Source organism: Rana temporaria, chromosome 12 (genome assembly GCF_905171775.1).
Source record: "Rana temporaria chromosome 12, aRanTem1.1, whole genome shotgun sequence".
Classification (NCBI taxonomy): domain Eukaryota; kingdom Metazoa; phylum Chordata; class Amphibia; order Anura; family Ranidae; genus Rana; species Rana temporaria.
The window spans coordinates 119,918,039-119,944,804 of record NC_053500.1 but is presented as its reverse complement, the minus strand read 5'-3'; the positions used below and the strand labels follow the sequence as shown (position 1 = coordinate 119,944,804).

The 26,766-nt window shown below is 45.0% G+C and overlaps 1 protein-coding gene across 2 annotated transcripts in view; it reads left to right on the top strand.

The window, feature by feature from the left end:
- Nucleotides 1–86: 86 nt before the first annotated feature.
- NCOA6 (nuclear receptor coactivator 6) overlaps nt 87–26,766 on the top strand; it is a 67,338-nt gene continuing 40,658 nt past the window's right edge. For both annotated transcript variants that reach the window (XM_040330396.1, XM_040330395.1), the window contains exons 1-9: nt 87–215; nt 11,710–11,821; nt 11,923–12,157; nt 15,740–15,895; nt 17,920–18,042; nt 18,138–18,272; nt 20,350–21,153; nt 23,094–23,240; nt 24,133–25,192. In XM_040330396.1, the coding sequence (XP_040186330.1) occupies nt 11,950–12,157; nt 15,740–15,895; nt 17,920–18,042; nt 18,138–18,272; nt 20,350–21,153; nt 23,094–23,240; nt 24,133–25,192 (2,633 nt within the window). In that variant the 5' untranslated portion in view covers nt 87–215; nt 11,710–11,821; nt 11,923–11,949. The remainder of the gene's footprint in view (nt 216–11,709; nt 11,822–11,922; nt 12,158–15,739; nt 15,896–17,919; nt 18,043–18,137; nt 18,273–20,349; nt 21,154–23,093; nt 23,241–24,132; nt 25,193–26,766) is intronic.

Below are 26,766 nucleotides of genomic sequence, written 5' to 3'. Positions count from 1 at the left end.
CCTTGCAAGGGACGTAACGCTCCCTCTCCTGATTGGTCGAGTGGGCCGTACCATTGTTGCAGGGGTGTCGCTGCCCGCTTCGCTTTCTGTTTGCCCTAGACGTATGCCTCGGCCGACCAAGGCGCTCCCTATTCCCGCCGCCAAGTGGTGTCATCTGGGCCTCGCTGCGTTTTCGTTGTTCCCGGGAGCGGAAGGAGCCGAGGGTCCGGTCATAGGTGAGGGCGCCGGTGTACCGGGGAGAGTGGAGGAGGGGAAGGCGGTGCATTATAAATGAGGCCTCGTGTGTGTGTGTATAGGAGGAGGGGAATGAATAGCAGGGGGTGAGGTATTACCTGTATGCAGAGGACGTTGCGCAGTAGCATGATGTTGTGGTGACCTGCACGGTGCTGGCAGGCTGTGTGTACCCTGCTCCATGTAGTATGTGGTTCCCTTCTTTGTGTACATTGCATTCACCCTCACAGAGTATACATTTCATCAATAAAAAGGCTTCTGGGCCCCAGGGATTGGAGGAAAGTGCCTGCGTTGCCCATAGCAACCGATCAGACACCAGCCGCTGTTCCTGGAGCGGAGAGGACACTAAATTCCATAGGTGACCCCTCCGCTTCCATGGGGCGATGGTGTCACCGGATCCGCCATGACCTGTCTCACAAGAGGCATGGATGGCCATTATGGTGGTAAAAAAATGTGTGGTTGAGCCTTGTTTTTTTTACCACCCCTCTTAAAGTGATTGTAAACCTTTTGTGTTTTAATTAAAAAAAAGCATACACATCATACTTGCCTCCACTGTGCAGTTCGTTTTGCACAGAGTGGCCCCGATCTTCGACTTCTGGGGTCTGGCGGTAGCCCCTCCCCCGCATCGGTAAACCCCCCTAGGAGAAGCGCTGTCCTGGGGGGGGGGGGGTTAGCTTGCATCCGCGTCCACGGACCCAGAATGCTGGACTCGGCCCGACCCTGCGTCATTGGATTTGATTGACAGCAGTGGGAGCCAATGGCTGTGCTGCTATCAACCTATCCACTCGGGGGGGGGGGGGGTTACTGTCAGTTTTTATGCCTTAAAGCAGAGCTCCACCCGAATTTAAACATAATCTCTAGGGTTGTACTGATACTAGTATCGGGACCGATTCCGAGTATTTGCGGGAGTACTTATACTCCCGCAAATGCCCCCCGATGCCTCATCCGATACTCGCAGCCGCCGCCACGCCGCATCCCCGCTGCCGCCTGGTTAATACGGGCGGGGAACATTACAGCTTTCATTTGAATAGCTGTAGTGTTTCCCGCCGCGCCGCGTATAGACACTCCCCCTTGCTCGGGTGAACTGTCCAATCCCGAGCAAGGGGGAGTGTCTATGCGCGGCGCGAAACACTACAGCTATTCACATGAAAGCTGTAATGTTCCCCGCCCGTATTAACCAAGCGGCTGCACGGCAGCATGTAGGTAAGGGGGACATGGCTGGATATATGGGGGGGACATGGCTGGATATATGGGGGGGACATGGCTGCATATATGGGGGGACATGGCTGGATATATGGGGGGGACATGGCTGCATATATGGGGGGACATGGCTGGATATATGGGGGGGACATGGCTGCATATATGGGGGGGGACATGGCTGCCTATATGGGGGGACATGGCTGGATATATGGGGGGGACATGGCTGCATATATGGGGGGGACATGGCTGCATATAATGGGGGGGACATGGCTGCATATGTGAGGGGACATGGCTGCATTTGGGGACACATTTAAAAAAAAGTATCGGTATTCGGTATCCGCGAGTACTTGGAAAAAAAGTATCGGTACTTGTACTCGGTCCTAAAAAAGTGGTATCGGGACAACCCTAATAATCTCAATAGTAATCCCGCTGATACACAATGCCTAAACCGATATTTTTATTTAAAAAAGTTGTACAGTACCATATAAACTGTATGGGCTTCCGGTCTGCAGCCTTCGGGTTTTTCATTATTTCCTGTCCCGCGCAGGGTCTTCTGGGAGCTTGTGCCCTAGCTCCCTTGTTATCATGTTCTGCCCTGGTAGATGAAACATCGCGTGATTTCGTCGAGCAGGACGTGACGCGCGATGTAAACAAACAAACAAAGGAAGGAGGGCGGGCGTTACAAAAAACTCAGACGCTGAAGCCGATACTCCCGGGTGCGAGTGCGCATGTGCGAGATCCAGCGGTGGATGCTGGGATTACAGCATCACCGCAAACAGGAAGTCTCTGCTGGTGGGATTCTAATGCCCACAGTGAAGATGGCAACGGCTGACGATACAAAATCTAAGTTATGATAACAGACAGCAACAGATAGGGACGGACGTTTAAAACGAGAAACGTGAGTTTATTTAGGTCTTGACATTAACTGTTTAACTACCCCAAAAAAAAAAAAAAAACGTTTTGGCATGGGAGATCCGCTTTAATGCATAGGATGCTTTAAGGTGAAAAAACATGGACTTTTTACAACCCCTTTAAAGAGGAAGTAAACCCTCTAACACGTTTCTTTAAAAAAAAAAAAAAAAAAAAACCTGCAAGAGAAAGGCATAATGAGCTAGTATGCATAGCATACTAGCTCATTATGAATTACTTACCTGATATTGAAGCCCTCGAAGCGACTCTCGTTCCTCTCCTCAGCCATGATACCCAAATGACTTCCGGGTATCGCGGCTCCGGGGCTGTGATTGGCTGGAGCTGCAATTACATCACTTCCGCGCGTGCCGCCAGGTACAGTGTGATCGCCTTCACTAACGGCACGCTCAGTGCGCCTGCGCCGTAGACATCAGTGCAGTCTTTTTTGCAAATATCTCCTAAACCGTGTAGGTTTAGGAGATATTTGTTGCACCTACAGGTAAGCCTTAGGGCCCTTTCACAGGGGCGGATCAGTAATGATCCGCTCCGTGTGTCCGCAAAAGCTCAGCGGCGATCCTCCGTAAAATCCCCACTGAGCTGGCAGCTGACAGGGTGGTCCCCGCACACTTGTCTTTCCTCCGCTCTCCCCTATGGGGGATCGGATGAACACTGACTGTATGTCCGTGTTCATCCGATCCGGCAGACGGAAGAAAAATAGGATTTTCTTCCGTCCGCAAATGCAGATCTTTGCAGAGGCGGACGATTACGGGTGTCAGTGGATGTTCATCCGCTGACATCCGTAATCACATAGGGACCCATGTATGTCCCGTTTTCATCCGCAACGGACGGATGAAAATGCGGACATACGGTCCGCACGTGTGAAAGGGCCCTTAATCTAGGCTTACCTGTAGGTTAAAGTGGTCTGTAAGGGTTTACAACCACTTTAAGCTGCAATTGGGTGTTTGTTTACATGCTTCACATTACACCCATGTCTAAAACTTCTTCTGATAAATCCTCACTTCCTGTTCTTCTGTCTGTAACTCCACACAGTAATGCAAGGCTTTCTTCCTGGTGTGGAGAAAGCCTCTTGAGGGGGCGAGCAGGAGTGTCAGGACGCCCACTAACACACAGCGCCTTTCTCTATCTGCAAAGTAGAGAGTGTCCTGACTTGCCTGCTCGCCCCCCCCCCCCCCCCCCTCAAGAGGCTTTCTCCACACCAGGAGGTATAGAAAAGAATCGACCCCCCTCTTTTTAAAAAAAAAACTGATTTTGTTGCTAAGCAGCCTGAAATAAAGACAGACATATATTTTGTTTTACCCATCTGTATTTACTCAGTGCAACTTATAACATCCAAGTAAAAGATATAATGCCAACATGTCAGAAAAAAATAATTGCAGCCTTTAGTCTGTTGGGATATGTCTCTGCTAACTTTGCACATCTAGACTTTGCAATATTTGCCCACTCTTCTTTGCAGAACTGCTCAAGTTCAGTTAAATTTGATGGTGACTGTTTGTGGACTGCAGTCATTCCACAGATTTTCAATGGGGTTTAAGTCTGGGCTCTGACCCTTTCACCCTTTTCTCCTTCAAACACTGTGCGGTATTTTTTGCTGTGTAATTTCGGTCTTTGTCATTTTGGAAGGTAAACCTTCTTCTCATTGACAACTTTCTGGCAGAGGGCAGCAGATTTTCCTCAAGATGAATGCATTTGCCCCATCCATTTTTCCTTCTATCCTGACAAGCGCTCCAGTCCCTGCTGCAGAGAAACGCCCCCATACCAGGATATTACCACCTCCATGCTTTACTGTAGGAATATTCTTTATTAGTTATTTGGAGGTTGAGCTGTATTGGATTTCCGCCAGACATATCGTTTGGTGTTGAGGCCAAATAATTACATTTTAATCTCATCTGACCAGAACACCTTTTTCCATGTGACCTCAGAATCTTCAAGGTGCTTTTTGGCAAAGCTCAGTCATGACTGCCTGTGGTCTTTCTTGAGGGGTGGCTTTTTTCTCGCAACCCTCCCATACAAGCCATATTTGTGGCGAATTTGTGATATTGTTGTCACATGCACACAATGACCACGCTGTCATCGATTCCTGCAACTGCTTCTCTTGGTAGCCTCTCTGACCAGTTTCCTCATGGCTCTTTTATCCGTTTGGAGTGACGTCCTCATCCAGGGAGGGTCTTTGTTGTACTAAATGCCTTCCACTTCTTGATAATAGATTTCACTGTGCTTCTAGGCAATGATAAAGCCTTTGCCTTTTTTTTTCCTGATTTGTGCTTGTTCACAACTTGATCCCAGAGATCTTTTGATGGCGCCTTGACACCCATAGTTGATTGTTCGCTTCAGTTGCACTATCAGGGACTGAAATGCTCCAGGAAAGTTATTTTTATGCTGAGCTAATCAAAATGATCACAGTTGAAAGTCAAATGGATTTGTGTGCCGTTAAGGTAGAGCTGCACGATTAATCGCCAAGAATCGTTATCGCAATCTTTTTCCCATTGCGATTCTTGACACAGGGTTTCAAGATCTTTAACATGAAAAGAATTTTCTCTCTGCACTTTGGTATGCAAAGAATTTCCTCTCTGCTCTCAGCCAAAAGTCAAAGTCTGGGCAGCCTGCCAAGTTTTGAAAACATTCTTTATCAGTGTAAAGTTAAGTCTAAACATTGAATCAATCACATTGACTTTTACATCAAAGGAATAAACTTCTGTATGTAAATTAGGAACGTTAGTAAGTTAGGAACCACTTAAACACCAAATCTTTTTCTGACAGCTCTTTTCAAGTTAAAATCATTTATTTATTTTTTGCTAGAAAATTACTTAGAACCCCCAAACATTATATACATTTTTTATTAGAGACCCTAGAGAATAAAATGTTATTAACATTTTATGTTGCACTGTATTTGCGCAGCAGTCTTTTTAAATGCAGTTTTTTTGTAAAAAATTACTTTAATTAATTTAAAAAAAAACTAGACAGTAAAGTTAGCCCATTTTTTTTTTTTTTTGTATAAATGTAAAAGATTTTACGCCGTGAGAATCGTGATCTTCATTCTAAGCAAAAAAATCGTGATTCTCATTTTGGCCATAAGGTGATTAGCTACACCCGGAAAGGGGGAGATCCTTTTTCCAACTTTTTTTTATTGAATTTTTTTGACATGTTGGGGTTATATCTTTCATTTGGATGTTACAAGTTGCACTGAGTAAATACAGCTGGATAAAACAAAAACTGTGTGTCTTCATTTCAGGCTGCAAAGCAACAAAATGTGATTGGGGGGTGATTTTTTATTTATTTTTTTCTCTATACTCGCTGTATCAGTACTAGAGGTCGACCGATATGGGTTTTTCTATGGCCGATGCCTGTATTTAGAAATCCGGGCGGCTGATATACAATACCGATTTTTGCGGCCGATATTTTGGGCCGATTTTTTATTTTTTTTTCCCCATTTCGTAAAATTTAACAGTGGGCACATTTTATGTTATTAAGGGACACTCTGATGGGCAAACTTTATGTTAATGGGCAATCTGATGGGCACAACAAAACTTTTATGTTAAGGGGCACGCTGATGGGTATATTTTTAATGTGTACGCTGATGGGCATATTTTATGTTAAGGGGCACTCTGATGGGCACAACAAAATGTGTCCATCAGTGTGCCTCTTAAAAAAAATATGCTCATTAGTGCGCACATTAAAAATATACCCATCAGCGTGCCCCTTAACACAAAAAAGTGCCCATCAGCGTGACTTTTAACATATGCCCAGCAGTGTTTGTGTTGACAATTAATATGCCCATTAATAGAGATCAATGAACTAAAAAAAGGAAAATGCCACATACCAGGTAGAATGCAGGGGCGGATGCTGAAAGAATCAGATAAGGAGCCGGGAACTAGTAGCAGGGGGCGGGGCGCGCACTGGACGTCACGCCTCTACCTCGCAAGGAGAGCCAGGAGAAGACCCGGAAACCAGGGGGCGGGGGCACGCAAGTGACGTGGGAGACAGGCGTGGCCCCTACTCGCAATGTGAGCAATGAGTGGACCGCGAGCTGCAGGGGGCGGGGGAAGGAACGTGACGCCAGGCCCCTACTCGCCGCCGTACGCGCTGCCGTACGCGCTAGTAAACTTCCAGGACCTGCGGTGAGGAGCAGGGGCCATACATGAATGCGGGAGCGGGGTCACTGGTGACTGGTGGTCAGTACAGTACTGCAGGGCAGGCGGCCATGCGGGCCGGATATTGTAGCCGCAAATCGGCCGATTTTTTTCACAATAATCGGCCGATGCCGATTTCACAAATATCGGCCGATATATCGGTCGACCTGTAATCAGTACTGACACGTTCAGCACTCAATGCATGTGTGGCATTGAGTGTGAGCTCTGTTCAGCTCATAAGATGTCAGCCGGAGAGAACATTTGCATCTGCTAGAATACATCCATTCCCAGCATTTGGAAAAGCAGTGCTTGGGTGGCACTGGGTACTTTAGAAAAAACAGTGGGTATGAGCTCCAAAGAATAAAAAACCCTGTTGCCAGACTATCATTTTAAAAAAAATCTTCCCACAGGATTATATGATTATTTCACATATTTAATGGATGTTATTTACCTGTAAAAAGTACCTGGCGTGGACATCCTAAAGCCCTGATACTTCTGCTGGATACACCATCTTGGTTGTGATGCCAGCAGCTGGTTCAAAGTTGTCAATCGTGACCCATTAAAACATTCCCCTTCACTACATACAGCTACATAAAATGTTATCTAGGGAGGTGAAGAGTGGGCTGAAGGAGCTGGGCCAGCACAGAGAGTAATTAGACACTACCAGAGGAGGAAAGCTATGAAGTGCAATGAGGGGAGGGGGCTGTGCTAGGGAAATCATTTTTTTTTAACCACTTAACCCCTTAACGCCCGCCGCAAGACTATATATGTCCACAGAATGGCACGGACAGGCAGATGGGCGTTGGATTCCCTCGGGGAGCGATGGATTCCCTCGGGGAGCGATCCGTGACGACGGCGCGGCTATTCGTTTATAGCCGCTCCGTTGCGATCGCTCCCCGGAGCTGAAGAACGGGGAGAGCCGTATGTAAACACGGCTTCCCCGTGCTTCACTGTGGTGGCGTATCGATCGAGTGATCCTTTTTATAAGGGAGACTCGATCGATGACGTCAGACCTACAGCCACACCCCCCTACAGTTGTAAACACACACTAGGTGAACCCTAACTCCTACAGCGCCACCTGTGGTTAACTCCCAAACTGCAACTGTCATTTTCACAATAAACAATGCAATTTAAATGCATTTTTTGCTGTGAAAATGACAATGGTCCCAAAAATGTGTCAAAATTGTCCGAAGTGTCCGCCATAATGTCGCAGTCACGAAAAAAATCGCTGATCGCCGCCAATAGTAGTATAAAAATGTTTTTTTATAAAAATGCAATAAAACTATCCCCTATTTTGTAAACGCTATAATTTTTTGCGCAAACCAATCGATAAACGCTTATTGTGATTTTTTTGGGCCAAAAATAGGTAGAAGAATACGTATCGGCCTAAACTGAGGAAAAAAATAGTTTTTTTTATATATTTTTGGGGGATATTTATTACAGCAACAAGTAAAAATTTTTCAAAATTGTCGCTCTTTTTTTGTTTATAGCTCAAAAAATAAAAACCTGCAGATGTGATCAAATACCACCAAAAGAAATCTCTATTTGTGGGAAAAAAAGGACGCCAATTTGTCTTTCTGCCATATTTTAGTCAATTTGTTTTGTGGCAAGCTCTTCCTGCGTGAATGAGCTTATATTTAGGCAAAGCAGAATTCACCAGGCGATAGCCTGTTGTATCGTAGATTGAATTGGCTCTAGACCCCATTCACACCTAGGCGTTTTTACGCCTGTAACGCTACGCCGCTGCCGCCAGAGGGCTGAAAACAGATGTCCCTCTATGGAGATGGTTCACATCTCCACGCCGGACGCCTGTCGCCTGCCGCGTGAAAAAAGGTCCCGGACCTTTTTTTCAGGCGTCTTTGAGCGTTCGGCTAGGAGATGGCAATCATCTCCATAGAGGGGGTCATCTTGGGGCACATCTAGGCGGACAATACCGGCGTTTTGTCGCCACAAATCGCGGTACAAAACGCCGCTATTTTTACCGCGATTTGCGGTGACAAAACGCCGCGATTTCGTCCGTCTAGATGTGAATGCAGCCTATGGAGTAATCACATTTTCTAGCAAGTTCAGAGACGCATTGCAAATTTAACCACTTGCCATACCGGGCATTTTCACCCCTTCCTGCTCAGGCCAATTTTCAGCGCTGTCACACTTTGAATGAGAATTGTGCGGTCATGTGACGTTGTACCCAAATACATTTTAATAATTTTTTCCCCCCACAAATAGAGCTTTCTTTTGGTGGTATTCGATAACCTCTGAGGTTTGCATTTTTCGCGCTATAAACATAAAGAGTGACAATTTTGAAAAAAAAATACAATATTTATTACTTTTTGCTATACATATCCCATTTTTAAAAAAATAATAATAATTTTTTTCTTCAGTTTAAACCGATACGTATTCTTCTACATATTTTTGGTAAAAACAATTGCAATAAGCGTATATTGATTGTATTGTGCAAAAGTTATAGGGCCAGATCCAGAGAGAATTACATCCGCGCAGCGTATCAGAGATACGCTACGCCGCTGTACCTTACCTGGCGTAATTTCAAATCCTCAACGATTTTGCGCTGCGGCGCAGTGTATTTCTGGCAGCGGAATTCAAATCGGCGATTAGGGGGCGTGATTCATTTAAATGAAGCGCGTCCCCGCGCCGGTTGAACTGCGCATGCTCCGTTTCGAAATTTCCCGCATGCTTTGCGCGAAATGACGTCGCAACGACGTCATTTTTTGAACTTGGACGTGAGTTACATCCATCCCTAATCACGGACGACTTGCGCAAAAAAATAAAAATTTCAAATTTCGACGCAGGAACGACGGCCATACTTAACATGGCAAGTCTATCTATACGCCGCAAAATACCAGCTTTAACTATATACCGGGAAAAGCCGACTAGCGACGACATAAGAGAATGCGACGGCCGCGCGTACCTTTGTGGATCGACGGAAAAAGCTAATTTGCATACCCGACGCGGAAAACGTCGCAAACTCCACCCAGCGGGCGCCGAAGTATTGCACCTACGATCCGAAGGCGTTTGAAGCCGTACGCCTGTCGGATCGAACCCAGATGCCGTCGTATCTTGGTTTGAGGATTCAAACTAAAGATATGACGCGGGTAATTTGAAAGTACGCCGGCGTATCAGTAGATACGCCGGCGTACTCGCTCTGTGAATCTGGCCCATAGTTTCTACAAAATAGGGGATAGAATTATGGCATTTTTTATTATTTTTATTGTCAGTTAAATTAACACAGTGCTGTATCGCAAAACATGGCTGGGTCATGAAGGGGGGTAAACTTTCCGGATCTGAAGTGGTTAACCTTGGTTATTGTGAAGGAGAATGTAAAAAGCTTTTGCAAAATCCAGAACTTTTTTTTAAGATACTTTTGATCAATAAGGCCCTCTGTGACTTAAATTTAGCTTATTCTGAATCACTTTTAGGGCTCATTCCTCCTAGATGCTATGCTGCAAATTATTTCTAGCACAGCCATAATGCCTTGTTGACAATGATGTCGGTTTAAGCCACAGTGCCACTATGGTGTATGCTGAATCAAAAGTCCTGCATGCAGTGCAGCTGGTTGCAACGCGTACCACTGCATCCCTACACCGCTTCATTGATTTGAACTCTATGGCAATGTCACTTGTGACATTTCAATAAAGTTTTGTAGAAAAAATTAACCACTTAAGATCCAGACCATTATGCAGGTAAAGGACCTGGCCTCTTTTTGCGATTCAGCACTGCGTCGCTTTAACTGACAATTGTGAGGTCGTGCGACGTGGCTCTCAAACAAATTTTTGAAAAAAATCTATATTTTTTGCTATAATAAATATCCCCCAAAAATATATAAAAAAAAGTTTGTTTTTTTTCCCCTCAGTTTAGGCCGATACGTATTCTACCTATTTTTTGTAAAAAAAATTGCAATAATCGTTTATTGATTGGTTTGCGCAAAAGTTATAGGGCCCAGATTCTCTAAAAAACGCCTATCTTTAGGCGGGCGTAGCGTATCTCAGATACACTATGCCGCCGTAACTTAGAGCGGCAGGTCCCGTATTCAGAAACATCTTCCGCTCTAAGTTACGGCGGCGTAGTGTATCTGATACGGCGTAAGCCTGCCTAATTCAAACTGGGTTGGTAGGGGGCGTGTTGTATGTAAATGTTATGTGACCCCACGTAAATTACGCTTTTATCGAACGGCGCATGCGCACGCATGCTCAGTATCACGTCGAATTTTCAAATTAAATTGCACCCACTCAATGCCTAGTTGACGTGAACATAACTTATGTCCAGCCCCATTCACGGACGACTTGGGGGATAGTTTTATGGCATTTTTTATTCAGAATTTTTTTTTTTACTAGTAATGGCGGCGATCAGTGTGTTTTTTTTTTTTTCCTGACTGCGACATTATGGCGGACACATCGGACACTTTTGACACATTTTTGGGTCCATTGTCATTTTCACAGCGAAAAGTGCTATAAAAATGCACTGATTACTGTGAAAATGACAATGGCAGTGAATGGGTTAACCACTAGGGGCGCTAAGGGGTTAAGTGTGCCCTAAGGGAGTGATTCTTACTGTAGGGGGGCGTGACTGGACATGTGACGTCACTGATCGTCGTTCCCTATAACAAGGAACAGATAATCAGTGACGAGCCGAAGGTTTGTTTATACTCGCCTCTCCCTGTTCTTCAGCTCCTGTGACCCAACCGCTGGACACCGGCGGCGATCAGACTCGTGGTCACGGAGCTTCTGACCGGGTAACGTGCACGCAACCCACGCCTGGGTACTTAAAGGGCAATGTACCTGTACGTGCCTGTGCCCAGCCGTGCCATTCTGCCTATGTATATCGGCGTTGGGCGGTCCTCAAGTGGTTAAAGAGCATGGCTCGCTGGTGTGAATGAGCCCTATGAGACTTGAACCAACCACATATTCGCCAACACACCGTGGAGCATCAGGTATCGTCGAAAACTTTTATTGCAGAAAGATCCAAGTGGTTTCTGTAGTATATGTTTTGGACGATCTGATGATCCACGGTGTGCTGGTGAATATGTGCGTTTCATGACAAGCCAAGTTTCCAGCTGGTAGTTGCTACATCACCCACTACTGAAAAGTCCAGGAAAGTGTGCAGTGGGACTATGGACAGTACCTTGTTTTGGACTGACTCTTGCAACTTAATTCAAGGTAACATAATATTCATATTTATGTTTATTTTGTATTTATTTTTCTCATAGGGTACATCCAGGAACTCCAGCTGCAAATTGGTTTAAAGATGCCTGCAGTGGCCTTTCTGTTGAAGAGAGCAAGCTGTTTAGAAACGTAGGAGGAGAACTTGGATACAAATCGGTAACAGAATCATCAACACATTTCTGCAGTTAAAATGGTTTATTAAATGCTTTGTTTTGATTGTAAGATCCAATGTTTATATTTTTTAACCCCCCAAATAGAGACGGACAACTGCAGGACACCCAGCTATGGACCCAAGAGAGAGTCAGGTCCGAGCTCTGTGCCAGCCTGACCTAGAAATTGATGGGGATGAAGACTCTGGAATTGAAGATGAACCCAGAGCAGAAGATAGAAACTCTACTATCTTTGTTGCCCTTAAAGGGGATATAAAAGACCAAGACTTGCATCAGAAACTGGAAAAGATAATATATGGAGTGCCTGAGCTGATTAACATGGGTAAGCCTCCATATCTTGCAAGTAAGCCATTTTCTTTGAAGGTTCAGTTCGCCCGAAGGTAATATTTTAGTTATAGAGGGTGCCTGGTGGGTGAGTCAAACCCCGTTTGGGATACTCCAGCAGCAAGATCTTCCATAAATCCTGACTCTGTCCCTGCTGTTTGGTTTTTCCCCGCCCACTTTCGCTTGTTCCAGGCTACTCCTGTTACATGTTTCATATGAAAAAACTAGGGTTGTCCAGATACCGATACCAGTATCGGTATCGGGACCGATACCGAGTATTTGCGGGAGTACTCGTACTCACGCAAATACCCCCGATACCTAAATAGAATACTCCCCCCCCCCCCCCCCCCCCCCCCCGCCGCTCCTGCCGCATCGTGCCGCCGCATCGAGGGACATGGCTAGAGGGACATTGCTGCATATGTGAGGGACATGGCTAGAGGGACATTGCTGCATATGTGAGGGACATGGCTGCATATGTGAGGGACATGGCTAGAGGGACATTGCTGCATATGTGAGGGACATGGCTGCATATGTGAGGGACATGGCTAGAGGGACATGGCTGCATATGTGAGGGACATGGCTAGAGGGACATGGCTGCATATGTGGGGGACATGGCTGCATATGGGGGGACATGGCTGCATTTGGGGACACATTTAAAAAAAGTATCGGTATTCGGTATCGGCGACTACTTGAAAAAAAGTATCGGTACTTGTACTCGGTCCTAAAAAAGTGGTATCGGGACAACCCTAGAAAAAACGAATCAAATTAAATTTGTAAAACAGGGAAATCTCACCAACAAGAACCAGAGATGCAAAACTCACCAACATCGAAATAAAACTGTCATATATTAGGGTGGACTGATCCTTTAATTTATGCCCTATGGCATTTTTAAAGGTAAAGCGGAGCTCCAGTCCCATAATCAATTCTTTTCAAATGCTCCCCCATCATTGTTGGCACTTAAAGCAGAGTTCCGCCTAAGATAAATATATTAAAAGCCAGCAGCTACAAATACCGCAGCTGCTGACTTTTAATAAATGGGCACTTACCTTTCCAGGGTGCCCGCGATGTCAGTAGCCGAAGCCGATCAGTCGCTTGGCTCTCGGCTGCCCGTGTCTTCACTGACAGTGTAGGCGCAGGAAGTGGCGTAGGTCACCGCGGTGATCTATGCCAGGAAGTGGGAGCAAATACCTGTATTACACAGGAATCTGATCCCCTCCCCCCAAAAAGTGCCAAATGTGACACCGGAGAGAGAGAGGATTCCAAAAAGTTAAATTTTTGGGTGGAACTCCACTTTAAGATTGGCGTAATTAGTGGGAATGCTTTCCAAGCATTCCCGGTATTGTTATTCATTTTTTATTCTTAATTTTATTATTCCGTACGTTGTTTGGCTCTGCGTAACTTCTGCATACTTTCAGCTATTAAGACCATTCAACTTTTAAAACGTTCAGCTAATGATTGGACTTCTTCATCTTTTTTTCTACTATTTATACTTTTTAAAATATTTAAGCTTTTTAACACTTTTTTTTTAACATTGAAGTCAATAAGAGCATGCTTCCAATCCTTAAAATCTCCTTCCACTCCCAAAAGTTTCTGCTCCTTCATAGGATGCATTAAGGTGAAAAAAAAAAATGAAGCGTTACAACCCCTTTGAGTAAAAACACGTCTTGATTAAATTGCAAATAAAGTAAAACATTTGCAAACAGTGCGTATAGAAAAGAATCACCTTTAAAATAAACACATTTTGTTACTTTGCAGCCTGAAATGAACACAGCCACAGTTTTTGTTTTATCCAGCTGTATTTACTTAGTGCAACTTATAACATCCAAGTCACAGATATAACAACAACATGTCAGAAAAAAAAAATTGGAGAAACGATGTAGCTAATCACCTTCTCAATGGTACACAAACCCATTTGACTTTCAGCTGTGATCAGTTGTAGTCACTTTGATTCGCTCAGCATGGTCCCTGGTAGTGTAGGGGCTCTTTTACACGGGGCGGACCAGTGATGATCCGCCCCCTGAACCTCCGCTGAGCCTGGCGGATGACAGGGTGGTCCCCGCACACTGTGCAGGGACCGTCCTGTCTTTTCTCCACTCTCCTCTATGGGGAGATTGGATGAACACGGTCCGTCTGTCCGTGTTCACCTGATCCGATCCGCAGACGGAGGATTGCGGAACTGGGTGAGATCGGGTGTCAACGGATGTTCATCCGCTAACACCCGCAATCTCATAGGGACCAATGTATGTCCCTTTTTTATCCGTACACGGATAGATAAAAAAGCGCCCGTGTGAAAGAGCCCTAACTGAAGCAAACAATCAACTATGGGTGGCGACACTGTCAAAAGATCTTCAGGATAAAGTTGTGGACAGGCAGAAGTCAGGAGATGGATACAATTTTTATTTTTTTAAAGGGTTTATCAATGCCTAGAAGCACAATGAAGTCTATTAAGAAGTGAAAGGTATTTGGTACAACACAGACTCTCCCTGGATCAGGACCTTGCTCCAAACTGGATGAAAGAACCAGGAGGAAACTGGTCAGATGCTACCAAGAGGCCTACAGCAAAATGACCACACAATGGTTGAAGGAGAAAAAGGTGAATGTCATTGCATGGGCTAGTCAGAGCCCAGACTTGAACCCCATTGAAAATCTGTGGAATGATTTGAAGACTGCAGTCCACAAATGGTCACCATCACAGTTATCGTAACTTGAGCAGTTCTGCATAGAAGAGTGGGCAAATATTGCAAAGTCTAGATGTGAAAAGTTAGTAGAGACAAATCCCAACAGACTAAATAATTAAAGCAAAAGATAATTCAACAAAGTACTGACACAAGGGGGGGTGATCCTTTTTCCAACTCAGTGATTTTGTTTTTGATATTTTTTTTTCCCCTGGCATGGTTGGTGTTTATATCTTCCACTTGGATATTGTAAGTTGCACTGAGTAAATAGAGCTGGATAAAACAAAAACTGGGTCTGTCTTAATTTCAAGCTGCAAAGCAACAACATGTGATTATTTTAAAGGGGAGTGATACTTTTCTCTACCAACTGTAGCTGTGCCCATTTGTTCTGCTGAATGTGTATAGCTGCTGAAGGCTACTTCTGTCTCTGTTTTTGTGTCTTGCTGATGTTGGATGGTATACAGCAGGGATCCTCAAACTACGGCCCTCCAGATGTTGTAGAACTACACATCCCATGAGGCATTGCAACACACTGACATTCACAGACATGACTAGGCATGATGGGAATTGTAGTTCCTGAACAACTGGAGGGCCGTAGTTTGAAGACCCATGGTATACAGGGATCTCCAAACTACGGCTCTCCAGCTGTTGTGGAACTACACGTCCCATGAGGCATTGTAAAACTCTGACATTTACAGACATAACTGGGCATGATGGGAATTGTAGTTTCTGAACAACTGGAGGGCCATAGTTTGGAGACCCTTGCAGGAGAAGTGTTTTTCTTCATTGCTGCTAGAATCTGGTTACTGCAAGAAGCTTCTTCACATCACACTGTTAACTTACAAGGCCCAATTTTCATGATTTGTGTACTTCCTAATTTCATAATTTTCTATCTTGCCTCTTAGAGTGTGGCCAGCTGAAGTTAAAAAAGGTGGAACCATGGAACAGCGTTCGGGTCACGTTCAACATCCCCAGGGAAGCTGCAGAGCGCTTGCGTCTTCTGGCTCAGGGCAACAACCAGCAGCTGCGGGATCTGGGAATTCTGTCTGTCCAGATAGAAGGTTGGAATATTATGAATGGTCACATACAGCTGTGTTTTACTATAATGCTTTCATTGCATTTAATGCTGACCACTAGGCAAGCAGTCAAATACACAGATAAAGTACAAATATTGGTGCTGTTTTACCTGTCAAATGATTTGCATTTCTGTTCATCCAGTTCTGAGATTTACACAGCTCTGCCAAACCGCACAATCCTGCCTGGCAGGGCAGGAGGCCTGATTTGTCTCTGCTGCAGTAAAGTGACACTTGCAGGTTTTGTTTCTTACCAGCCTCTGTGGCCGGACAGTGAAAGGATGTTTCATCTGTCTAAAACTCTACCTCCAAACTTTCTGGGAAGTTTAGTTTTGATTTAATGAATGCGGAGCTGTATTAATTTGTACCTTGTTATACCTGCCTGGGGTTCTACTTTAAAGCTGAAGTCAAGGAATTGAGCCTCTTTCCAAAATATGCCAGATTACTATGGGTTAAGTCCAACTAGGTGCATATCGCCTCATTGCCTTATGTTTTTAATACTCTCCGATAGCTGTACCCCCGGTGCTCAATAAAACTGTCAGTTGTGATTAAGAGGTAAGTCCACGAGGTGGTATGCACCTTATTGGACTTGGTGTTACTAAACCCAGTAATATAAAAATAGTTCATCCGCCCCCCAACACAGCTTATAAATCTTCTTTTTACATTAAAATACTGCCACAAATACCTTTTTGGCTGATCTGCATAGCATGGTCAGTGATAAAATGCACAGTTTCTCCAGTGCTGAGAGTTCAGGTAGGAGGAGATTTCCACTGCAGCCTGTATACACACCCACATGTGCGATGTCAATATCATGTGACCTGGCTAGCTCTGAGAACAAGTAATGTTCTCTCCAGCATAAAAGACACAACTGAGCATGTGCAGGTCGGCTACTCTCCCTGTGTTAGCTGACCTTCCCCAGATAGACAGTGCAGGAGGGAGGAGCTGTGCATACAGGATAAAAACAGCCTTTTTACACAATGCAGAGGATTAACCCCTTAGGTTTCACGGTGAGTAGGGGATTTTATGTGCTTGGGTGTAACTTTTTTTTCTCCCCATCACATAGGAGACAAAAAATCCCTTTATTTGATGTTTTTTTTATTTATTTTTTGTGACAAGTATTCTTTAAAGAGCTGTCCACCCTGCATATCTCCCCCCTGTGCTCCACGTCACCTCTTGGTCAACAACTAGAAAGGGAGGAGAGCGGACAAAAATGGTGTCCTTTGGATGTTAACCTAGCCGTTTCCTAATTGTTTCTTCGGAGCCACAAAAAGAAGAGCTGGGGGTTATCACACCTGTGGATTTCAAGAACAACCTCCTGCGCTTAGAGCCTGATAAGTTGTCTACTCCTTATGGGAATAGCACTGACATGCCTTGCTGCCCTCTTAGGACTGTGGGTATCCCTTCATACAGCTTTACAAATCAACAGAGAGAGAGAGGGCGCACCAGCCTAGCGTGTTACCACTGTAACACTTATTTAAATGAATAAAGACAAGTATTATACATACAAACGCATGACATAGACAGATATATCAAAGTATACAAGTGAGACTGCCACCAGATCTACACCGCTCAGCTTGTAACACTCTTCAGTGTCCAATATGGCTTGCACGTTTGGAGGGGCAACCCCTCTTATAAGTGATTTTCTTGATTCAACAAGTTCAATTTAACTCCGCTTTCTAAAAAATGTGGTTAATCACAGTTTATTCATGATTTAGCAAGGTGGGGGCAGGATTTTATATTTTCACAGGGCCTGGCAGCCTTGGGCAGCTTTATTTTCCCCTTTAAAATCATCATTTAAAAACTGCATTTTGTATTTACTAAGGTTATCTGATGAGCGGAATCATTTAAGTGTGACAAATATGTAAAAAATCAGGAAGGGGCAAATACTTTTTCATAGCACTGTATGGTAGGAGGTCCCAAGCGTTTACATACATTTTACGTTTTTTTACATGTTTTTTTCCCCGCCATGACCCATCATGGATTTAATTTTGCTTTCTGCTGATATTTTTCAGGAGAAGGGGCGATAAGTCTTGCATTAGCTCAAAACCCTGCACAGGAGGTTAGAATGAATGGACCAATGGCAGCAAGTAACGCAATGAGAATTGACCCAGGTTTTGCGGTTCAGGGCAGAGCAGGTATGTTACAGCAGCTAATTCAGAAATTCAAAGCCTTTTTGTTTACATTACTACTATAACTAAAAATATTTTTTGACTATTCTGTTACCATCCAGGCCTCATCAGGATGAATAACCCTGCTGCCGCAGGCACCATGATGTCCCAAGGTCCCCATGTTTCATCTTCTATGATGGCTGTAGGTGGCAATGCCGAACTCCAACCAAGGACTCCAAGACCTTCTTCACAGCAAGGTGTTGTAAAGAAACACTTTTCAGTCCGCTTAACCACTTCCCGCCCACATGACATCATATGATGTTGTGGACTTTCAGTAGAGATATCTGCATGATGCTTGCAGCTACAGGCACCATCCAGATATCCTTTTTTTTTTTTTTCAGCTAGGGATTCCCTGCAATGTAAAAGCCATCCTAGCGACTCAATCCGCTGGATTGCTTTTACAGGCAGCAGAAAGGGACGTCCCTCCCACCACCTTCCGGTGCCTCCCTGCACTCTTCCGTGCCTGAGGAAGCCTCAGAGCATGCCAAGGACCGAATAGTCCCTGCCCAATTCTATGACTCTGGAAGGCCGGAAGTGATGTCCTGATGCCACTTTCGGCTCTGGCAAATGTAAACACTGCCATTTTTTCCCCTAGAAAAAAAAATGTATCTCATGCTTCCCAGGGTAAAGGAGGTATCTGGGGTCATGCCATGCCTTATTTCTATAACAAGGGATGTTTACATTTCTTGTAATAGGAATAAAAGCAAAAACATTAAGGCCGGGTTCACACTGTCGCCGCATTCGGCACTCAGCAGGGGTCCGGTGCGTGCTGGTTCACCGTTTCAGGTTCGATTTCAAAAAGGCACACGTTTTTCCGGGAAACACCGCGCCAGACCCGCTGTGGAGATATGTGAACCAACTCCATAGAGAGCCAGTCGCATTCTCCTGCTATGTGAATCGAATGTGGAGAAACGGTGTCCTTTCGTGCTCACACACAGCAACAACCGCGTACGTAGGTTGCTCCTGCATCAGTAAACGGTGTTCGTGCCACAAAAGTGAGGTATCGCCACAAACGTTAGAGAGCAAAAATTCTAGTGCTGGAGACCTCCTCTGTAACTCTTAAAACGTTGCCTATTGACATTTTTAAGTACTGTAATTTTGTTCCATTCTGCGAGCGTGCTCAATTTTTAAGCATGAGTTGTTAGGTATCTATTTACTTGGCGCAACCACATCTTTTAGATTTAAAAATAAAGGGGGTTATATGTTGCTTTTTTTTGCATTAAGATTCATTTAAGGGTATTTTTTTTTTTTTTTTAAACTGTGTTTTGAAAAATCGATGTGCAAATACCATGTGACATAACAAATTGCAAAGATCACCATTTTATTCTATAGGGTCTCTTCTGAGTAATTTTCTAGCAAAAAAATACAGCTTTTTACATGTAGAAGAGAAATGTCAGATTTGGCCTGGGTTTGAACTGATTAAAGGGTACCTGTCATTTTGTAGCTTGTTGCAATTAAGGATGAGCTCAGGCGTGTTTGCAACCCGCACATGCAGAGAAGCAGGAAGTCGGCACTGCTGCACTAATCACAGGCAGTGAGACATTTTCCCGATTCGCGGCTGCAGAGATCGGGAAATGTCTCACTACCTGCGATTAGCGTAGCGCATTGGGCGGGCTCTGCACATGCGAGTGGCAAACACGCCTGAGCTCATCCTTAGTTGAAATAGAGTAGTGAATTGTTTCATATGGCTAACTGAAGGTTTTCTTGTTTTTTCCTTTTGTTGTGTTTTTTTATGGGTATTCTGTTTAAAACTAGAATCTAGGCTAATAAAGCATTGTCCAAATACAAGAACCATGCATGCTATCACTTCTCCTTTTATGTTTTTCTCCCAGATCTACAAAGTATTTCAGCAGGAAATAACTCCTGCACTTTGCCTCTGTGCAGGAGCTTTCTGAAATAAATACTGGTCACTTCTGCTCTCTTTGTGGGCAGGGTGACTGGTCTTGCATCTGCCCTCCTGTAGCTGTCTATAGGCAGCCTGTAAGGGGTGGGTGTTCTGGGTCTCTCCTACAGCTTACAGGCTATATACAGCCCAGTGATATCATTGCACAGGGATCTGATGCACAGAAAGTGTATTTTCTTATCCTTTGTGGCTGTTGAGAAATACATATAAATTAATGTTTTTCCCAGAGCTCAGCTTTCAAGAGAACCTGTCAGCATAAAAAAAACATTTAGTAGAAAAAAACATAGGTTTGCAGCTTGTTGGCTTAGATGTTTTACATTTAGAAAAAAAGGTAAACGTGTCAATACCTCATGAAGTGTTTCTCTCCTTAGATGCCATGGATCCCCTTGTGTCTGGTTTGACAGTTCAGCAACAGAGCCATCCGTCTGGTTCCCTGACTCCTCAGCTCCACCAAATGCAGGCAGTTGTAGGCAACCGACCAGCCAATCCAGCCAACTTTCAGCAGTTTCAGCAACAGGCTCGCCTGCCGCAGCATCAGCAAGTTTCTCAAGGCATTCGTCCTCCTTTTGCAACTCCTGCACAGGTCCCTGTTCCTCCAGGCTGGAATCAGCTTGCATCAGGAGCCTTGCAGCCTCCCCCGGCTCAGGCAAATATGGGGGCTGTTGTTCCCAATCAACAGTGGAAGAAATCTGCATTGGGTGCAGGAGGGCCATTACAGCAGCAACAGCAGCAATTTACACAGAGACCGTCTCTGTCAGCAGTGCAGACACCATCCCACCCTCCCCCTCCTTACCCATTTGGCAGCCAACAGGCATCCCAAGTTCACTCTAATTTCCCTTCTATGGCTAACTCAAATCAGTTCAGCACACCTCCAATGAAACCAATGCAGGGGGGACCTCAGAGGGTGATGACTCCAATGCAGCAACCCCATCTCTCCAAATCTCCGGCCTCATCTCCTTCTTCCTTCCAGCAGAGCTCACCTGCATCGTCCCCCACAGTGATCCAAACCCAGCAACAGGCCATGGGACCACGACAAGGACAAGGCAGTTCATTGCCTCAGGGTTTCCAACAACAGGCTGTCAGCTCTCCGGGGCGCAGTAGTGTGATACCACAGGGGAACACAGCAGGAAACTTTATGATGCAGCAGAATCAGGGTCCACAGGGTATTCATGCAGGTATGTCATACAAAGCTGACTGATTTAAACAGCGTGTTGACCTGATGACTGTAAATCTAGCCGTGGTAACTGTGTTTGAGTATTTAAATGGTTAGATATTAGTAAAAATGCTGAAAGGCTTAGGCTGGCTATAGACTGATGCATGTAAGGTAAGGTTCAATGAATGCTCATTAGCAAAATCTTTTTTTTCAAACACGCATAAGCCAACACAACTTAGAAACATTTAGATCCCTTTCACAGTGGGGCTCTTTTCAGGCATTTTAGCTCTAAAAATAACGCCTGTAAAGCACCTCTCAAGCCTCCCTGGTGTAAAGGCCTGAGTGCTTTCACACTGGGGCGGTGCGCTTGCAGGACGGGAAAAAAAAGTCCTGCAAGCAGCATCTTTGGGGTGGTGCGGGAGCGGTGTATACACTGCTCCCAGAATGCCCTGCCCCTTCCCCCTGTGGAAGCGCTTGCAAAGTGCTTCAGTACCGCCGTAACACGGGCGATATCAACCCTTTTTTTCGCATGCTTGCTGGGGTTAAAAACCCCCCCGTTAGCAGCAGAAAAGCACTGCTAAAAATAGTGGCCCTTTCCCGCTAACGCCCGTTCCCCCCAGTGTAAAAGGGGTCTTAAAAGCTGAACTCCAGAGATAATATCTTTTGCATACTTGGTGTGTCAGCTTGGTCCACTGCACACTGACCACAGGGGGTTGCTCTCTTGGCACAGCTGCCATTCATGTCCTTTGATTGGACGAGGATGGGCAGTGCTGTCACAATCTCCACCCCAAGAATATTGTCATTCTTGTTCATTCTGTTTTTTTTTTTTGAATTTTCTCAAATTCATCCCAATTATGGTGAATCTTGCTGTTTAAAGGGGAAGTTCTGCTTTATGCTCTCCTCCCCCCTATTTTTTTTAACTTTTTTTGGGGTGGAGCGATTCCACAGGAAGTTCTCCCACCCCCCTCCTGCCTGCAACCTTCTGAGACAAGTCATAGGTCCCAGAAGGCTGCGGGACCACTCGCAAAGCATAGCGTGGCTCATACATGCGCAGTGGGAAGCCAAAAGGAATCAGAGCTGGCTTCCCACAGTAAACATTCTGGCGCCGGGGACCTGAAGACCAGTGAACCCGTCCCAGTGAGGTTGGTGCTGGATCCCTGAACAGGTAAGTTTCCTTTTACTAAAAGTCAACAGCTACAGTATTTATAGCTGCTGACTTTTTTTTTTTTTTTATCAAATGGGGTGGAGAACCTTTTTAACCACCTCAATACAGGGCACTTTCACCCCCTTCCTGCCCAAGCCACTATTCAGCTTTCAGCGCTGTCACACTTTGAATGACAATTACGCGGTCATGCAACACTTTACCCAAATGAAATTTTAATAATTTTTTACCCACAAATAGAGCAATTTTTTTCTCTATAAACAATAGAACCCTAGTGAGTGATTCTTACTGTGGGGGGGGAGGAATGACTTGGGGAGGTGACTGATCTGTGTCCCTATGTACAAGGGACACACCATCGGTCTCCTCTCCCTGACAGGATGTGGATCTCTGTGTTTACACACAGTGATTCATGATCCTGCTCAGTTACTGGGCAATCGAGGGTTCCCGGCGGACATTGCAGCCGCCGGGCACATGCATCGGGTTCCCAGTGACACGGCGGGTGCGCGCGCCCTCTAGTGGCTCGGCAAGGCGAGGACATTGTTTGAATAGGCAGATCCCCCTTCTGTGCTGTTTACCCCCTACAGACATATGTGCAGGATCATTCATATGTATGTATGTGTGTGTGTGTGTGTGTTTATATATATATATATATATATATATATATAACTGCTATAGGGCAGTCAGCAAGTGGTTAAGCAAAGGGTATATTTCACCCACTAAAGGTTTATATACAAACTAGTTGTGTAAATTGCAAAGTACTAATCTAATTTTTACACAGAGCTTTTCCTTTACTCTCCCAGGAATTCCTAAGCGGATGCTGCCTGGCTTTTCAGCAGGGCAAGCAAATGCCAATTTTCTGCAGGGGCAGACCCCACCTAGCAATGCAGGGTCACCAACTAATGGTGGAACAGCTCAGCAGCAAGCTACCAACGCTGGACAGGGAGCAGGTAAGACCTATTGCCATCAACCACAGCAAGTTTCATGAAACTGATGATGGTCTTAATATCCAAACAGGTTATGCTATTGGAGATCTCCATGAATTGGCTATTTGGCAGAACACCAGCACCCTCTGATCAGCTTCTGCTGTGACTAATCACAGCAGAAGCAGCGCGCGCACCGAAACCCGGAAGTGCAGAATCGCATACTAAGTGCGTGATCCGTCACAGGAGATCTGTTCTGCCGCCGTTTAACTCCGGTCGGCAAGTGGCTAAAAGGAACATTTAGAAATGTTAATGGTACCTAAAGCAGTGCCGCAAAAATCTACATTTTGTCTGGAATTTCTCCTGAAAAATAGTAGCGTACTTCCTGGTATGTGAGCATGACTGAGCATAAAATGAAAAATGCAAACATTTGTTGCGTTTAATGCAATCTGATTTTCATAATGGTCAGTTGATCTGGAAATACAGGCAGAGGAAGTGAAATAGAATGATTTACATTTCCAGTAGGTGTTGAGCTTGGTTCTGCTCATTTTCACATGAGGCTCCTCCCCGTTGGTCGTTATTTGTGATAACTGACTTAAGAAATATGTGGAGGGGTGAGCCAAGCTCGAATTTTTATATAAAAAGTCAAGATTTGCATATAATTTGAGGATTAACTAATTATTTTCACATTCCGCTGACGTTAACCCCTGCTTTTACTTGTATTCATTGTGTGTTCACGTTTGGGAGTTTTTGTGGGGAAGTGTCTATAACGCTTATTTTTTGAGGAGTGACCAGAAGAAAAAATTATGTTTTGGCTAAGGAACACTTTTTTCCTATTTATAATAATGGACACCTACTGCATTCTGTTTATTGTGCATAAATTGTGATGAGTAACACTAATGATTTGCTTAACTTATAGGTGGCCAGGCTAATGGATCATCCCATGGTCAGCTTCAAGGGTCTCATAGTGGTGCCAACATGATGCAGACCAATCTGATTGGATTTAATAACAACCTGAATAACCAGCAAACCAGTGGCGGTGGTGTGAGTCAAGTTAGTATTGGTGGACTGCACGGTCAGGGCCAGCAAGGACCACAGTCCCAGATACTTGGCATGCATCAACAAATCATTAACTCCCAAGGACAAATGGTTAACCTTCAAGGACAGAATCCTCTGAATGCCCAAGGTCAACTGGTACTTTCAAGAGCACAGCTCATGTCGCAGGGACAGATGCTGGCAGGACCTCAAAATATGGGTCAGACACCCCAGAGGATGACGCCCCCGAAGCAAATGATGCCTTCTCACAGTCAGATGATGACAGCCCAGAATCAGGCTGTACTGGAGCAGATAATGCAGGGAAATAAACAAGGATTTAACAACCAAAACCAAGGGAGTGTCATGGTAGGAGCTAGTCAGATAATACGGGGACCAGCCTCTGGTCTTGCCAACAGCATGGTTCAGTTCTCAGGGCAGGCTATTTCCCAGCAGGGAACAGTGGGTGGTAACCCTTCACAGGGTGTCAACATACAGACTCAGGTCCTCCGACAAGCTGGACCAGGACAGCATCTTCAGCAGTCTCATGCAGAATCTTCTCAAGCTACTGGTGACTTAGGGAATATGTTGTCTGATTTACCCATGCAGCAAACGGGCAATATGGCTCAACAACATCCTCAACACTTGCAGAACATGCCTGGGAATAACGGACCTGGACAACACTTTCCTGGACACGGCCTAAATTTCAATTCTCCTTTTGGTCAAGGTGGCAATGGAAATCAGATGTCCTGTGGACAAAATTCAAACTTCCCTGTCAACAAAGATGTTACGTTGACCAGCCCTCTTCTGGTAAATCTTCTTCAGAGTGACATATCTGCTGGTCACTTTGGTGTAAACAGCAAACAGAACACGACTGCTGCCAAGCCAAAGAAGAAGAAGCCACCAAGGAAGAAAAAGAACCAACAGGGGGGGGAGGAACATATGAAGTAAGTGATTAATAGTACAAGCAGAAGAATATGTTGTGGTTGGTGTATTAATTAGCTGAGCTGAGCGTGCAGAAAAGAAAGCTGACCTGTTTTGCATGAGATTGATATTGCTAATAGTGGAGAACCATGGGACTTAGGCCATAGTTCATCAGGAACCGGATGAGATTTGAACCATGTATAGGCAGGCTGAATGTACCCAAGTCAATCGATCGATCAATTTGAGTACAACCAGCCTGTCGAATTTTCCATGTTATTGTTGCTAGTGATGTGCTCCTGGTGGGGATGGCTTCCCCCAACCCCCCCCTGCCGGGAGAACACAATGGCTCCGCAGAGCGGAAGGGATTCCCTCATCAACACATTTTGTTAGAAAATCGAGCGATTTTTCATTCTTGCAACCCATAGTTGCAGAAAAGAAAATTGCTCTGTCTATGACCGGCCTAAGAGTGGTGAGTATTGCTACATAGCAGCCTATCAGACATACATTTTCAGATTTCAATTGTCCTCGCAGGACAGATTGATACCAGGAAAACAGCGGACTTTCCTCATTGGGTTAGTTCAGATGGGTGCTGACATCCATTCTGCTTGCACACTAAGGGGTAGATTCAGGTAGAATTAGGCGGGCGTAGCGTATCTCAGATACACTACGCTGCCGTAAGTTTGAGCTGCAAGTCCTGTATTCACAAAGAACTTGCGCTGAAACTTACGGCGGCGCAGTGTAACTGGGTCGGCGTAAGCCCGCCTAATTCAAAATGGGCTGGTTGTGGGCGTGTTCTATGTAAAATACTAGTGACCCCACGTATTTGACGTTTTTAATGAACGGCAGATGCGCCGTCTGTGGACCTATCCAAGTGCGCATGTTCCAAATAATGTCGGCAAATCGTCATGCTTTCGACGTGAACGTAAATTATGGCCAGCCCCATTCACGGACGAGTTACGCAAACGACGTAAAATTTTCAAATTTTGACTCGGGAACGACGGCCATACTTAAAGGGGTGGTTCCCCCTAAAACACATTTCTAACAATAAATTCGTAAGACCCGTTACACTGCGGGTAGGCTGGCTTTTTTTTTTTAGTACATACCTCGATCTCGGCGTTTCGTCCCTTGTCAGTGGGCGTTCCTAGTTGATTGACGTTCCTCGGACGGGCGCATACGTGACATCACGACTTTCCGAAAGAAGCCGAACGTCGCTGCGCATGCGCCGTATAGAGCCGACTCTATACGGCGCCTGCGCAATGACGTTCGGCTTCTGTCGGAAAGTCGTGACGTCACGTATGCGCCCGTCCGAGGAACGTCAATCAACTAGGAACGCCCACCGCCAAGGGACGAGAAGGCGAGATCTCGGTATGTACGAAAAAAAAAAAAAAAAAAGCCAGCCTACCCGCAGTGTAACGGGTCTTACGAATCTATTGTTAGAAATTTGTTTTAGGGGGAACCACCGCTTTAACATTGACTGCACCATGTATTTGGTGGAATAACTTTACGCCTGAAAACCCCTTACGTAAACGGCGTATTTTTACTGCGACGGCCGGGCGTACGTTTGTGAATCTGCGTATCTAGCTGATTTACATATTCT